Here is a 15,984-nt window from a genome sequence, read left to right as displayed (position 1 = left end):
TAAATGGGGGGACCTTTGACAATCTTCCTGTCCTCGTTGGACAGGATTTACCTCAAGTAAATAACAATCATGAGAGAGATGATAACAAGAGCGAATAGAGATCACGATTGCTGGTACTCGGTGACTTGAAATCTTAAAATTCATAGACTAGGAGGCCTATGAAGCAAGAACTAAGGACTTTTGGACTGGTAGATTCATAAACCTCATCCTGGAGACATTCATGTATCAACATGTTCAACAAGTTATGAGGAGGGAAGAGAATGTTCCTTCAATGCTGGATTTGATATTAACCAGGAGAGAGAGATTTGACATTGTTCTGTTCCCTGTTGGGCAAAAGTTATCATGTCCTTTCAGAAATAAAGTATGCAATGCATTATAATCTAGAAGAGAATGAGGAAAATGAAGCAGATGAAAAGCCTGATTTCAGGAGAGGACACTGTGGGAAATTTAGAAAGTTCTTTAATGAATTTGATTGGAAAGACTTGCTGTTATGCAAGTGTGTAAATTAAATGTACGTCAAATTTTGTGAAAATATGTGATGGAGGCACAACAAAATTTATACCAATCCAAAAATGCTGAACTGGGACTCAGGATTGGATTCAAGAGTGGTAGAATTCGACTCCAAGGTCCCTTTCATCATCAATCTGCTGTAATGTAAGGGTATTAATTTGGTAGTTGTGGCGTGGGTTGCTATGCCCCACATGCAAGGTCTTGCATTTGTCGATATTAAAAAGCATCTGCCAGTCTTTTGACTATTTGTGGAGTTCATGTAGATATCTTTATAAGGCTTGAATATCATTATCATTTCCCACTTTACCATAAATCTTTGTGTCGTCTGCAAATTTGATGACGTGGTTTGTAATATTCACATTTATGTCATTGACGTATATGGCAAAAAGGGTATGTCCCAAAATGGATCCCTGTGGCAACCCCTTAACATATTTCTCCATTCAGATTCATTTCCCTTTAGCATGACTCTTTGTGTTCTTTCCTTCAACCATTGTTTTATTCATCCTAATATTTTACCATTTATTCCAGGAGTCTGTAATTTCTTTGCCAGTCTTTCATATGGTACCTTATCAAAAGCTTTAGCGAAATCCATGTATACTACATCCACTGGAAGGCTTTTGTCTGAGTAGTTGGTTACCTTTTCTAAAAATGTGAGCAAATTTGTAAGGTAGTATCTGTTTTTAACAAATCCATGTTGTATTGATTGTACAAGGTTATTGTGAATTAGTGAATTATTCAAATTGGATAGTGAATTATTCCCTCCCTGAGGATTTTTTCCACGAGATTGTAGATGTGTGATGTCAAGCTGATAGGATTGTAGTTTGCTGCTGAGCTCTTTCTGCCTTTTTTGAAAATGGGGTGTAACATTTGCATATTTCCAATCGAGAGGGACTACCCCTTGCTCCAGGGATTTTGTGAAAAGTAGTTTCAGTGGCAGGCATAGTGCTTCTCCCAGTCCCTTTAAGACTTTGGATTGAATTCCAGCCACACCTGGAGTTTTTGAGACTTTCAGTTTGTCAATGTTCTTTCTAATTATTTCACATATTGTGGGGTATATCCCTAAATTCATTCTCCTCCCCTCTTTCAAACATTTGTGTGGGTGATGAAATGTCATCCAAGCAGTGAACACTGATACCTAGTGATTGCCCTCCTAGTGAAGCTGCCTCTGCTTGCAGCCCTCCAATTCTCTTCTCACTTTGCTTTCTCTCCTCCTCGTCTCTTATTAGTGACTATTTTTTTCATCAATTTTGTTATGGGACTGACATTTTTTACCTGCTCTTCTTTCATTTGGGCCTTGTTAGGATTAAGGTATTTTGTAGGATTAAGTACTACATAGGTTAGGTGCATAATGTTTTGAGCATAATGTTGGGTTGCAACTGGCAGCGGTGTGTGGCTCAGGCAGGGGGGGGGGGTGGCAACTGGCAGCGGTGTGTGGCTCAGGCAGGGGAGGGGGGGTGGCAGCGGTGTGTGGCTCAGGCAGGGGAGGGGGGGTGGCAGCGGTGTGTGGCTCAGGAAGGGAGGGGGTGGCAACTGGCAGCAGTGTGTGGCTCAGGCAGGGGGATGGGGTGGCAGCGGTGTGTGATTCAGGCAGGGGAAGGGGTGGCAACTGGCAGCGGTGTGTAGCTCAGGCAGGGGGATGGGGTGGCAGCGGTGTGTGGCTCAGGCAGGGGGGTGGCAACTGGCAGCGGTGTGTAGCTCAGGCAGGGGGATGGGGTGGCAGCGGTGTGTGGCTCAGGCAGGGGAAGGGGTGGCAACTGGCAGCGGTGTGTAGCTCAGGCAGGGGGATGGGGTGGCAGCGGTGTGTGGCTCAGGCAGGGGGGTGGCAACTGGCAGCGGTGTGTAGCTCAGGCAGGGGGATGGGGTGGCAGCGGTGTGTGGCTCAGGCAGGGGGTTGGCAACTGGCAGCGGTGTGTGGCTCAGGCAGGGGGGGGGGTGGTAACTGGCAGCGGTGTGTGGCTCAGGCAGGGGGGGTGGCAACTGGCAGCGGTGTGTGGCTCAGGCAGGGGGGGGGGGTGGCAGCGGTGTGTAGCTCAGGCAGGGGGATGGGGTGGCAGCGGTGTGTGGCTCAGGCAGGGGGGGGGTGGCAGCGGTGTGTAGCTCAGGCAGGGGGATGGGGTGGCAGTGGTGTGTGGCTCAGGCAGGGGGGTGGCAACTGGCAGCGGTGTGTGGCTCAGGCAGGGGGGGTGGCAACTGGCAGCGGTGTGTAGCTCAGGCAGGGGGGGTGGCAACTGGCAGCGGTGTGTGGCTCAGGCGGGGGGGGGGGGGGGGTGGCAACTGGCAGCGGTGTGTGGCTCAGGCAGGGGGGGTGGCAACTGGCAGCGTTGTGTGACTCAGGCAGGGGGGGTGGCAACTGGCAGCGTTGTGTGGCTCAGGCAGAAGGGGTGGCAACTGGCAGCGGTGTGTGGCTCAGGTAGGGGGGGTGGCAACTGGCAGCGGTGTGTGGCTCAGGCAGGGGGGGTGGCAACTGGCAGCGGTGTGTGGCTCAGGCAGGGGAGGTGGCAGCTGGCAGCGGTGTGTGGCTCAGGCAGGGGAGGTGGCAACTGACAGTGGTATGTGGCTCAGGCAGGGGAGGTGGCACCTGGCAGGAATGTGTAGCTTAGGCAGGGGAGATGAGCCATTGCAGGGTCACTTGAGGCCAAACCTGGCAAATTAACCAATATTTACCGATCTTCTTTTTCATTAATTACTGCTGCTTTCCTAGTTACATCACTTATTTGCAAAAGCCCTTCATTTGAATACACATTAACTATACATAAACATTATAGTACAGTACCTATACTGTATTTTTAACAAAATCAATTTTATTTTTCAGGCTAGAAACTGAACTTCGGGGATGGTTTGAACACAAATTCAGACCTTCAAAGTCTGAAAAGAAGAGGGAAGATAAACTTCGAACATCTCATCCAAAAACAAAAGAGGGAAGATCTCTACGTGCTATTCATGGAGATGTAATTCCAGAGACTCGCAAGCCTGTTGTCAATGAAGTATGGAATGCCTTGGTGCCTCCCTCCCAGCCACCAACCCGTCTTTACCGCTATATTCACCCTGATGTCCTGCAGGTGGATCCTTCTACCAGGTATTGTATAGCCTATATATTTTACCTCATTTAAAATAGAGTAAAACTTTTATTGAAAATGTATTTTACTTTGGGAAAAAGTAATACTGTCACTAGTACCCCTTCATTCATTCACACATTATCATTACTATATTTACAGAGAGTAATCACACTAACGTGATTGCATCAATGAGAAAATCAGTAGGAGTCGTGATGGGGATTCGAACATATGCGGTGGGTGTTCCCAGGCACATGTTCTAGACAACTAACCATGTGGTGACCTAGTTGTCTAGATCATGTGCCCGGGAACACTCGGCGCATAGGTTCGTATCCTCATCACAGCTACGGATTTTCTCATTACTACATTACCATATGCATGAGATGGGACAGCGTCTGGTTGCAGGAAAAAAGAAGAAGAAGAAAAAGTAAAAGAAGCTATAATCCTAAAAATGGAAAGATCACTTTAGTATGTTGTTCTTGTATGTTCTAGAAAGAGATTAGCAACTCTTTCCAGCCATTCAATCACATCCTGCCTCTAAATTTTCACCAGCATGTTGAAACATGCCAAGGATTTAATTAGTAAATCCCTTAAAACTTGTATTTTTTCTTTCTCCTTTACGGGAGGTGTGAGGAGTTTCTTCCATGAATTCTTTTTTTTTTATTATTTATATATACAGTAGTACTTTCGTTTGATTTTAATCTGTTCTAAGAGACAAATTATACACCATAAAATCGTAAACCAAAAGGAATTTTCCCATAAATAATATAAGCTTGAATTAAACCATTCCACATGTCCAAAAATATTAACTTAAAAATAAATGTTATACAGAACTTTTGTATTTTGTACTCGTATTTCTGTGGGGAGCCCCTCCTGCTCCCTGGAGCTATTGGACTGATATGTGATATATTAGTCAGGGGGCATCAGTCAATTGGAGTTCAGCCTACCAAAGACCACGAGCCAGAACCTGGCCCCCTCAGAGAGGCAAAGGGAACAATGGCCTAGGGAAATCCCCCTTGTTCTTGGGGGCATTCCATGTCTGCCATCAACTGGGGTTAGCACCCAGAAAAGTAGGCATAACAAGACAGACCCCACATTGTAAAAAAAATTGCAACCAGAGACTGAACAGAGAGGCAGAACTCCCCCAACCTAAAACAAGCATATGTCACCCCGCCACCACACTGCTAGTTCGCGCATCCCTTCCCTTCCCGGGAGGGGGAAGGGGAGCCCTGGACTCGCCATGCCAGCTACTCCACAACTCCAATTTGTTGCTGATGAAATCTGGGGCGGTCATCAACTCTGGCCTCAGAGTCATAGCTGTATCTCTACCCAAGTGGTGTCTTCTGTTGTGTGTGGTGCAGTGGCCCAGGAGATATTAAGAGTACTGGGGCTGCATGCATTTAGAGCTGCTTCTCTTAAGTGTCCTGTAAGTACTACCCTTGGGTTCTAGGGCTGCTTTCCATAGAGCCTTCGGGAACCACTTCCGTAGGGGTTTTTTGCTGCTCGGCAATTATCCTGACCTTGGGGCCAGCTGAGGTTTTCTTGGACTTTGTTTGGCCTTGGGTAGAGAGCAGTTTTGTTTGCAAGATATTGCACAGCTTGCTTACCTAGGCGGCAGCCGGTTCCTTTTCCTCTGGTGATGGCTTTTGCAGGGTTTTTCTTTTTTTTTTTTTTTCCTTGCCTAGAGATGGGGGGGGGGGGCCTAACTTGTTTGGCTATTGGTCCACTTCTGGTATTTTGGTGGCCCTCATCTAGGCTCCTGTGATTGTACATGTCGCAGGGGCTCAGTTTTTAGCAGTTTCCCCTTGGTAGTTTTTGGGAATAACCAATTTTGCAGTACCTTTGTCTGGGCTTCCAGTAGCAGTCAGCCTGCGGGCCCTGAAAATCCCCATAGGGGCTCAGTGGACTGATAGATGTGTCTTTCAAGTTCCACCTCGCCTTGTGTGAGTTTGAAGGTTGCTCTGTGCCTTTGTCTCAGGGGTGACAGTCACCTGTTTTTCTCCGTCATGCTGATGGAGTTGATCCTGGTGGGTCAATGACACTCTTGTCCCAGAGTCTTGAGAGTCATTTTCTCTGCTCGTACTCCAATTTACCCGTTGACTGGTACCCACAGTCTCAGTACCTAATGCCCGCTAATTCCACTGATGTAAATGAGGTAATCCTTTCCCTTAAGACCAAGTCTAGTGCCCTTGCAGAGATACCAACTCTAATCTACAAAAAAGCCTCCAGATCTTCAGCCCCTGCCATTGCATTGATCTACAAGAAGTCACTTGAACTCCAAACTTTTCCATATATTCTAAAAAAAGCGAGAGTAACCCCATTCCATAAATGTGGTGATCTCACTGATGTCAACAACTTCAGACCTATATCAATTCTGCCAAACTTCTCAAAAATATTTGAAAAACTAATCTACAAGCAACTTTACTCTTATCTAGCCAAACACAATATACTACGCTCTTGCCAATATGGCTTCAGACCCCAAAAAAAAGCACTAACGATGTACTTATTAATATGATTAACTTGATACATGCAGCTCTTGATAAAAATGAGTTCCCTGTTGGGATATTTGTGGACCAACGTAAGGCTTTTGACACTGTCAACGACCAAAACCTTCTTCTTAAATTACATCATTATGGAGTCAGAGGTCACTCCCTGCAATACCTTCAGTCCTACCTTACTGACAGGCTCCAGTATGTTTCTGTGAATAATTCCATTTCTCCGACACTATCTATAAACATCGGTGTTCCACAGGGCAGCATACTTGGCCCTCTCCTCTTTCTCATCTACATTAATGACCTTCCAAATGCCTCCCAACACCTCAAGCCAATCTTATTTGCTGATGACACAACTTTCATCTTCTCTAGTCCTGACTCTCTTGCTCTAAATCACTGTGAATACTGAACTAAATAAAGTCCATCTTTGGCTAACTGCTAACAAACTCACCCTTAACATTAACAAAACTTTCTATATTTTGTTTGGTAATAAATCCTCAAATGAAATTAATTTAAGAATAAACAATATACAAATCAGTAGTAAAGTTGATGATAAATTCCTTGGTGTCCTCATTGATAACAAGCTGAATTTCCAGCGACACATTCAAAATATAGCAAAAAAAGTTTCTAAAACTGTTGGCATTCTTTTTAAGATCAGATATTATGTTCCTTACCCTGCCCTGGTGATGCTCTATTACTCTCTCATCTATCCATACCTCAACTATGGTATTTGTGCTTGGAGTTCTACTACCCAAAATCATTTACGTCCTCTAATTACCCAACACAAAGTTGCTATTAGAACAACATCTAACTCTGGCCCCAGACAGCACTTGGTACCCTTACTCAAATCTCTGAATATGTAAGATATTAAGTCACTGCACATCCTCTCTTGTGTACTCTATATATTTAAAACTCTGAATTGTAATATCAATCCTGACCTTCAACGCTTCCTAGAAGGTTGTAACAGAACTCATGTGCACCACACCAGAAACAAATACCTATTTGATATTCCAAGAGTTAGTTAATCAAACTAAGAATGCTCTACAAATCAAGGGACCTAGAATGTGGAATGACCTTCCCAATTATGTCAAAGATTGTTCCTCTCTTAACCAGTTTAAGATGAAAACTAAGTACTACCTATTTTACTCCATGTAACCTACCTACCTTCTAAATGTCAACCCATGTCTTACTATTTAAAAAAAAAAAAAAAAAAATTGCTGTTTGTTGACCAACTTGTATATTGGTCATTTTCTACCATGTTCCCCTCTTTTTTTTTATCTTTTATTATTTTTTTTTTCATTCAACAAATTTTATACTTTAAGTTCAATTACTATTAAGTTTTAGTCTGTTTTTTTCCCCACCTCTCCTTGCCCGAAACGCTATGCGTACTAGTAGCTTTAGGTATTGTATGTACTACCTCTATCTTTAAATCTAACAGAATGTTTGTACTGTAATTCTGCAACTATGTATGTACTGTTCCTAATTAAATTATTATTATTATTATTATTATTATTATTATTATTATTTTATTGACACTGAGGTTCAGGTACATGCGGCATCAGTGTTGCATGTTAGGATTAGGTTGCTGCTATGCACTAGGTAGGTTGGGTGCCCACATGGATGCCCCGAGGGTGCCCCGTTTTGGTTAGGCGTTGTCCACCCTGTTCCTTCCCCACCCCCCCCTTTTTCCCCCCTGCTCCCAGCTCCGAAATGTCTGTGGGGATCGGGGCGAAGTTTAGTTAGTGTTGAGACTCGAGCGGCTTTGGGGGCTGCCCCTTTCGGGTTGGAAACGGAGGCATTCAAGCCTACTCCTCCTGCCGAGGCTTTTGGGTCCTACCAGCAGACTACCCCTTCTTTGCTGCCTTTTCTTCGGGTGGAAGGCATGGAGGATGGCTCTGCCCCGGGGCCTCTATTAGGGGTTCCTGGGAGCTATGGGGGGTAGCCCGCTTGCATTTCTGGGGCTGTTTGCCCATGCTTGGACTTTGTGCCTTCTGGGCAGGGGAGACGGTCATTCCTCCTCCAGTCTGCTTGTTTTCCACCATTTGCTGGCATGATTTCGGCTCCCTTGCCTTGGCCGCATCTCCTTTTGTTGTGGTGGCCATTTTCCTTTCTGTGGGCGCTTTCCTGCCTGGCCTCCAGGGCAGTGCTGCGGTTGGTTTGTTTACATGTGCCTGGGAGTGTGCGTTCGCAATATGGGGGGCGTTTTTTCACCCCCGTCTGTAATTTTTTATCTTCCCGTTGCCGTGCCTGCTTTGTTCTTTGTTTTGGTGCATTTTACCATTAATGTTACTCTGGGAACGTTTGGGTGTTGGTTTTTTCTGTTGGTTTTCTGTCCATGTTTGGTTTCAGGGCTCTGGTTTTTGGGCCCGGTGTCCATGCCTGTTTGCTCTGCTTGCTTCCTTGGCTTTTGACCCTCAGTTTTAAGTCCATTTCTGACTGTTTTGGCTGGGGGTTCTGTCTGGGGTCCTATGTTTGGCCCTTTCTTCTGTGTTGCATTTCCGTCGGCAAATGTGGTGGTTTGGGCTCCCGCCTGGATTCGTTTTCGGGTTCCTTTGGGCTCTTCAGTTTCGTTCCTTAGGTTTTTCTAACTCTTGGGTTCCCCTTTGGAGGTTCGGGTGGCCCATGGTGGTTACCTCCTGTGCGCCCCGGACTTGCCTCTTTCTGGGGTTCCGGGGTCTTCCTGACTTGCAGACTGCACTTCTTGGGTCTTGGCACGTGTTTTGTGGTCGTGCCGGGGCTTTGGCTTCTGCTTATTGAGTTTTTTTCTTTTGCTTTTCTGCTGGTGGTTTCTCCAGAGATGTCTTCGTCTGGTCGGCACAGTGCTCGCTCTGCCTGCAAGTCGGTTCTATGCTTTTCTTTTATTTCTTTTTTGGGGGAGCCCCTACGGCTCCCCGGAGCTATTCATGGCTGATATGGATACCCTGACTATTTTGCATCAGTTGATGTGGGTGGAGTTCTAGGCCTACTGGGGACCACGAGCCATTACCTGGCCCCCCCTCACAGAGGCATGAGGAGCAATGGCCCATAGAATTGCACATGTGATTTGGAGCATCCTATATCTGCCATCGACCGGGACAGGCATCCAGAAAGGTAAGCACCACAAAACAGACCCCTGTTCTGGTTAACAACTAAAAACATCAAACGAGTTGACAGAACTTCCCAAAGGAAAAACGAGCAAACAAGTATGACGTCACACGAGCCGCGCACATGTCTGCGCAGCTTCCCCCCTCCCCGGGAAGGGGGAAGGGGGAGCCCCAGACCTTCGCGCCGGCGATCCTCACCTCAGTTCCTCGGCAGATGAGATTGTGCATAGTCGTGTGGCTCCAGCTCCAGTCTTCTCTCAGTGCTGTTACTTGTTTTCAGTGCTGCTCTGACGGTGGTCTTGTGAGCTGGGAGTAGTATTCTCAGGTACTCGGGCTGCATGTGCTTAGGGTCACCTTCCCCGAGTGCCCTGTAAGTACTGCCCTTGGGGTTTCCTTCCACAAGTCACCTTGGGTCTACCTCTGTTGGCCTTTCGCTGCTTGGCGTTTGGCCGCCCCGAGTGTGTGGGAGGGGGGAGGATGTTTCCACCCCTTGTTGCCTTGGGGGTAAGTGGTAGTTATTGCACTGGTGGGGCATGGGGTACTGCGTAGCTAGTTTTCACCTTTAACAACGGCCGTGGTTTCCAGTAGGCAAGAACTCCAAGTAACTGATGCTCTAGACTAATATAACAGATATCAGTCCATTTGCTTCAGGGTGTCAAGGGTGTCAGTGACCCAACTGGCAGCATGATGGAGGCAAAAACGGTGACTGTCACCTTGAGACAAGGGCACACGGCAACCTTCAAACTCACACAAGGCGAGTTGGAACTCAGAAGAAGCGTCCATAGGACTAATGAGCCCGAATGGAGATTTCCAGGGCCTGCAGGCTGACTGCTATGGGAAACCCAGGCAAGGTACTGCAAAACTGGCTGGGCCCAAACTAACAAGGGAAACTGCTAAAGGTAAACCTCTGTGACATGTATAATCACAGGGGGCCTAGAGGAGGGCCACCCAAACAACAGAATTGAACCAATATTCAAAACAGGCAGACCCCCATAGGCAAGAAAACAAAAATAATAGAAAACTCCGCAAAAGTACAACGTCCCCAAAAGGAAAAGAAACCGGCGCCACATAAGTAGGTGTGCTGCGAGGTACCTTGTGCCCCTACCAGTAAATGATATCACTTCCTTCTCAAGGCCAAACAGAAGCCACGAAAACCCCAGCTGGCCCCTAAGGGCGGGGTAAGAGCCGAGCGGCAAAGACCCCTGCAGGAGCGTTTCCCGAAAGTCCAATGGAAGGGAACCCTAGGGGTAGTACTTACCGTACTAGGGAAGAGAACCCTAAATGCATGCAGCCCAAGTACTCTCAAAGTTCTCCTGGACATCGTGCCTCACACATAGCAGAACACACACCTAAGGTACACAACTGCCTAGAATCTGAGACCAGAGTCAACGTTTGCCTTGGACAACATCAGTTGCAATGAACTGGGGTTGTTGGGTAGCCGACGTGAGGGATCCAGGGCTCTCTCCCTCCCCCACCTTGGGAATGGTGGGGGGGGGGGGGGGGGGGTTGGGTAGGCGCTGTGGGGGCAAACGGTGCGGCGGCAGTGTGTGTGACATTTCCTTCTTCTTTTAAGTGGGAGGATGGGGGGGCTGTTTTGTTATGCCTACCTTTCTGGTTGCCAACCCCGGTCGATGGCAGACATGGAATGCTCCCAAATACATGGGGGTTTCCATAGGCCATTGCTCCCTTTGTCTCTCTGAGGGGGCCCAGGTTCTGGCTCGTGGTCCAGGTCTGGCTGAACTCCAATTGACTGATGCCCTAGACTAATATAATGCATATCAGCCTAATAGCTCCGGGTCGCTTCAGGGGCTCACCCAGAAAGTGGAGTTTCATTACATTCGACGCTTTTTTGTTTTTCTCCTTTTCTTCCTATCAAGAGCCACTGTGGGGCAGTCGGGTTCAAACCCTGGGCAGGCTGGTCTACTGGTAATCAATATTTAATGTTTCCTGTCACTTCACCCAGTTGTAATTGAGGACTTGGTTGTAAACCAATTGATGGGTAATGCTCCAGGAAAACCAGCAGTCTGAAATTATCTTCTGTACCTACCTGTGTTTAAAAAAAAAAAAAAAAAAAAAAAAAAAAAAAAAAAAAAAAAATAAAATACCCATTCTATTGAAGTTACATTGGCTGGTATTTATAATTTTCATTACCTGAATATTGTATCCAATAAAAATGGTTTAATTTTTAATTTATATATGATTAATTTGGTTAAAGAACCCAAGTCTTGTCAAGATTTCTGTACATGTATTTTACTCCCCAACAGCACTGAAGAGGAGACAGCAGTAATGACAACAATTCCCAGGCTCTCCTCATTTCTTGAAGCTATCCAGCGTCGTGATGACACCTATTATGTTGTGTCCTTTTCTCCTGATCACCTGTTGGTTCCTGCTACTGCACGCAATGATTCTGCTCGGCCTCGTATGTCCCTTCTAATGCCAACACCTCGGCCAATCAATGAATCTCTTGCGCCCCCGGATGCTCATATTGCAATGATGCAGATTGATTGTGAGGTCATTCACACTCGCCTTGTCCATGTGTCGGAAGAAGTTGTACCTGCTCATCTACGTGCTGGTGGCACTAATGCATCACATCCATCTTCAGACAGTGCTTCAAATAATCGTCAGGAGAGGCGTAATACCCATGGCAGATCCCGACCTTTCCTTTCCAAGCCTATTTACCCAACCAAATAATTTACACACACACACACACACACACACACACACACACACACACACACACACACACACACACACACACACACACATACATACATACATACATACATACATGTATGTATGTGTGTGTGTGTGTGTGTATATATATATATATATATATATATATATATATATATATATATATATATATATATATATATATAATATTAATATTACAGTGGAACCTCGGTATTTAAACTTAATTGGTTCCTGAAGTCGGGAAGAATGTCAAAATTTTATTACTGAACAATTTTTTTCTTATAAGGAATAATGTATATTGGATTGATCCGTTCCAGACCACAAAAATGAATATATTAATGCAATAAGTAAATGAAATAAGTGTTAATACAGTACACACTCACCTGCAGTTACGAGAGTTAATGGCACATGTGGAAGTTGGTGAAGTAGAGGAGGAGAGATGTTATTATTTGGCAGGGGAGTCCTCTACCATTATAACTTCGGGTGGTTGTGCTTCTGAAGTTCTTTCTCTTTTCTCTCTCTCTTTTCTGTTTCCCTCATTAGACTTACTTAATGCTTTTCTTATATATAAATTGTCCAAGAATGATTGCTTTTGCCTGTGCTTTAAAATGTTACTAGAGTGAGACATAGCATTGTCATTCAACAGGTTTATACTACAGTTTGTCACAGCTTTGTTATGGTGATATTTTTCAAGAAAACTTTGCACTTCCCCAACATTTTGCACACATTTCTTTTATTAGAGAACTAGATTCAGGCATACCAAACTCGGTAGCAAGAGCAGACACATGGGCACCACTTTCATATTTTGCTATGAAATCTTTCTTCATCTATATCGTGGTTCTAACCATTTTTCTTTTTGCTTGGCTCTTATCACAAACTTTATTAGGTGACATGGTGACTTATTTACACTAAGAATATCCAAAATATCTAAGAGAAAGTGTAGTGAGTTGTGTACTGAACGACAGCAATGGCGAAACTGGCGCATCAGGGACTCGTGTTTACATGTTAATGTCAAGTAAACGAATGAATACCGAACATGGACACAGCGTCCAAATGCTGAAATGTTTGAATTCAAAGCGGTTTGAATACCGGGGTGTCACTATATGTATATATATAATGTGTATGTATGTATGTTGTACCTAATAGGCCGAGTTGCCTAGCAAGCCGAATTTTATTGAAATTTTATATTTTTCACAATTTTTTTCATAAATTGCTTTCCATTACACTATATTGTATATGATTTGATTTTTCAGTGAAATTAACATAAAGTTTTATGGAACGTAGCCTATCTAACCTAAGTCATTAATTCACATTCTATACATTGTAGTAATTAGAATAAACCAATGTGGGTAGAAATATTTAAAATAATGAAAATCACTCTGCTTGTTAGGCAAATTGGTCCTTGCATTCTAGGCCAAGTAGTGTGATTCCAGCTACTAGTATGGCATATAATTTATTTATTTAAATAAATAAATAGGTTGATTGTATATAGCATTAAGTCGTACATTTAAAATGTAAATTATGAATGTAGTCAAAGCAGGTTTTTCATTTCAAGGTAACCAGGCTTTATACTGAGCAATGTGAAATTTTGAGTGTGGATTATGCAAAAGTCATGAAACTGTAATGTTAAAAGAGGTAGATACTATTTTGTGCACTTTTGCATGATATATCTACAAAAATCAAATTCTTGTTATAAATGTGTCATAATTATTTTTAATGGTTGTACAAACTTGTGTGCATATGGTTGATGATTTTATAGATTTGCGACACCTTTTTCTGACATTGATGCTGAGTGCTGTTACATTGCAGAGATAAGTTGTATATTTGCTTTTACATATGTAGGTATATTTCTGAAATATTTGAAGTGACCTTCAAAATGATATCATTCCATGATCTCAGCTCATTATCTTCATTCTTTATTCCCCTTTTTTATGATTTTCATATTTTATATAGGTATCAGTGAAAGTTATTAATAAACAGGTGAATTACATAACTTGAGTTCAATCTATAAGTTCCGGTAAATATTTTACCCAGTTGTATATTGTGCCTACATTCGGGTGCTTTTAAATTAGCAAATGTGTGAAATAAGCAATGCAACAACATGCATCTGTGTTGTGTGTGTGTGTGCTGGTGTAGGGTTAAACTATTGTGTTCTCTCCGAGGGATAAGTACAAGATAGGAGATTTCTATTGTAATTAAATGCTTATTATTTTCTTAAGAGCGCCACAATAATTTTCCAGTCGCTTTCCAGTGGGTCAGTCGTCTGGCCAGGTCCTTCACCACCCCAACCAAACCTCATACTATTAATGAAAGTTTCATTATTGATTGTAAATGTAATGATGAGTCTTTGTAAAATTTAATTAGTCAGTGTGTTTGTATTGATTTGAAAACTAGGAATAGTTCAAACTTAACCACAATGCATTTGTCTTCAGATGGTTCTTTTAGTGTAAATGTATTTTCGGGGGAAAGAAAATATAATTTCTTTTGTATGTAAATATTTATTTATATTATTATTTTCTAAAGAATTTATATGGCTGTGATTTTTTGTTGTTTCTCACATCTGCTAATGTGAATATTGACATAGTTTATTTGGTAAGTTTTGTTGCCATTATATTTTGCATCAGAACAGTGCAGAACTCTCATCATACGTGTAAATTTGGTGTATAACACTGTATTAATGACTACATGGTGTAGTCTGTATCAGTGACTGCATGGTGTATGCCCTGTATCAGTGACTGCATGGTGTATGCCCTGTATCAGTGACTGCATGGTGTATACCCTGTATCAGTGACTGCATGGTGTATACCCTGTATCAGTGACTGCATGGTGTATACCCTGTATCAGTGACTGCATGGTGTATGCCCTGTATCAGTGACTGCATGGTGTATACCCCTGTATCAGTAACTGCATGGTGTATACCCCTGTATCAGTGACTGCATGGCGGATACCCTGTATCAGTGACTGCATGGTGGATACCCTGTATCAGTGACTGCATGGTGTATACCCCTGTATCAGTAACTGCATGGTGTATACCCCTGTATCAGTGACTGCATGGTGGATACCCTGTATCAGTGACTGCATGGTGGATACCCTGTATCAGTAACTGCATGGTGGATACTTGTATCAGTGACTGCATTGTGGATACCCTGTATCAGTGACTGCATGGTGGATACCCTGTATCAGTAACTGCATGGTGTATACCCCTGTATCAGTGACTGCATGGTGTATACCCCTGTATCAGTGGCTGCATGGTGGATACCCTGTATCACTAAATGCTAACTTAGTAACCTAAAATAGGCACTGGTTAAACATTGTTGTATATGGATACTGAAGATATTTATATAAATTGCATGACTAATGTATACAGCCATTCGTGATGGCTAATGATTGATGCACAGTTATTTTAGTTGACTGGGAGGTCTTTCCTCTGTTTCTCATGTCATGAAAAAAATTGGTGCTTGGATACCAGGATTCGCTAGAGAGCAATATTTTTTACTTTTGTATGTAATTGGTATGGCAATACAGTATTGACCACCGTATTTGTTGTGCCCAAATATTTTTGTGAAGTCATATAATTTAAAAGATTTTTCTTTAATTTTAATTTACCAGTTTTTCTTGATTTCATCAGTGGTGCCAGGACTGTCACATCTTGCTGTAAAGTTTGGAAAATACTTTAATGTATGTACAGTATACAGAAATAAAACTGTTCAATGGTATATGATGTATGAGAAGCAAATGCTTTTGCACTTTTATAATTTATTGTTATGAAAATAAAAATTGAATTGTGCATATTTCATTCTTTGGTACCTTTTATGATTTTTCTCAGATAAAATTGTTGTGAGGGTTGGGAAGGGGATTTTTCCAACCTAGTCTTATGACTGAGATTATTATTACCCAAGTGTAATTGCAGTATGAGAGCTATGCTTGTGGTGTCCAATCTTCCCAGTACTTTGTCATACAACGCTTTGAAACTACTGACAGTTTTGCCCTCCTTCACCTTCTCACTTAACTTGTTCCAACCGTCTACAACTCTGTTTGCAAAAGAAAACTTTATAATATTTTTTGGCAACTTTTGTTTCCTTATCTTGAATCTGTGACCTTTTGTTCATGAAGTTGTTGGTTCAGGAATTCCTCTGTCAATTTGGTAAATTC

General features: G+C 43.3%; 1 protein-coding gene across 5 annotated transcripts in view; it reads left to right on the top strand.

The window, feature by feature from the left end:
- Atf6 (bZIP_ATF6 domain-containing protein ATf6) overlaps positions 1–15,619 on the top strand; it is a 225,505-nt gene extending 209,886 nt beyond the window's left edge. For all 5 annotated transcript variants that reach the window (XM_045756858.2, XM_045756857.2, XM_045756856.2 and 2 more), the window contains 2 exons: positions 3,323–3,586; positions 11,403–15,619. In XM_045756858.2, coding sequence (XP_045612814.1) covers positions 3,323–3,586; positions 11,403–11,829 — 691 coding nt within the window. In that variant the 3' untranslated portion in view covers positions 11,830–15,619. The remainder of the gene's footprint in view (positions 1–3,322; positions 3,587–11,402) is intronic.
- The last annotated feature ends 365 nt before the right edge of the window (positions 15,620–15,984 follow it).

Source organism: Procambarus clarkii, chromosome 74, assembly GCF_040958095.1.
Source record: "Procambarus clarkii isolate CNS0578487 chromosome 74, FALCON_Pclarkii_2.0, whole genome shotgun sequence".
NCBI classification, from domain to species: Eukaryota; Metazoa; Arthropoda; class Malacostraca; order Decapoda; family Cambaridae; genus Procambarus; species Procambarus clarkii.
The sequence above is the reverse complement of the archived record's forward strand: the minus strand, read 5'-3'. Positions and strand labels throughout refer to the sequence as shown.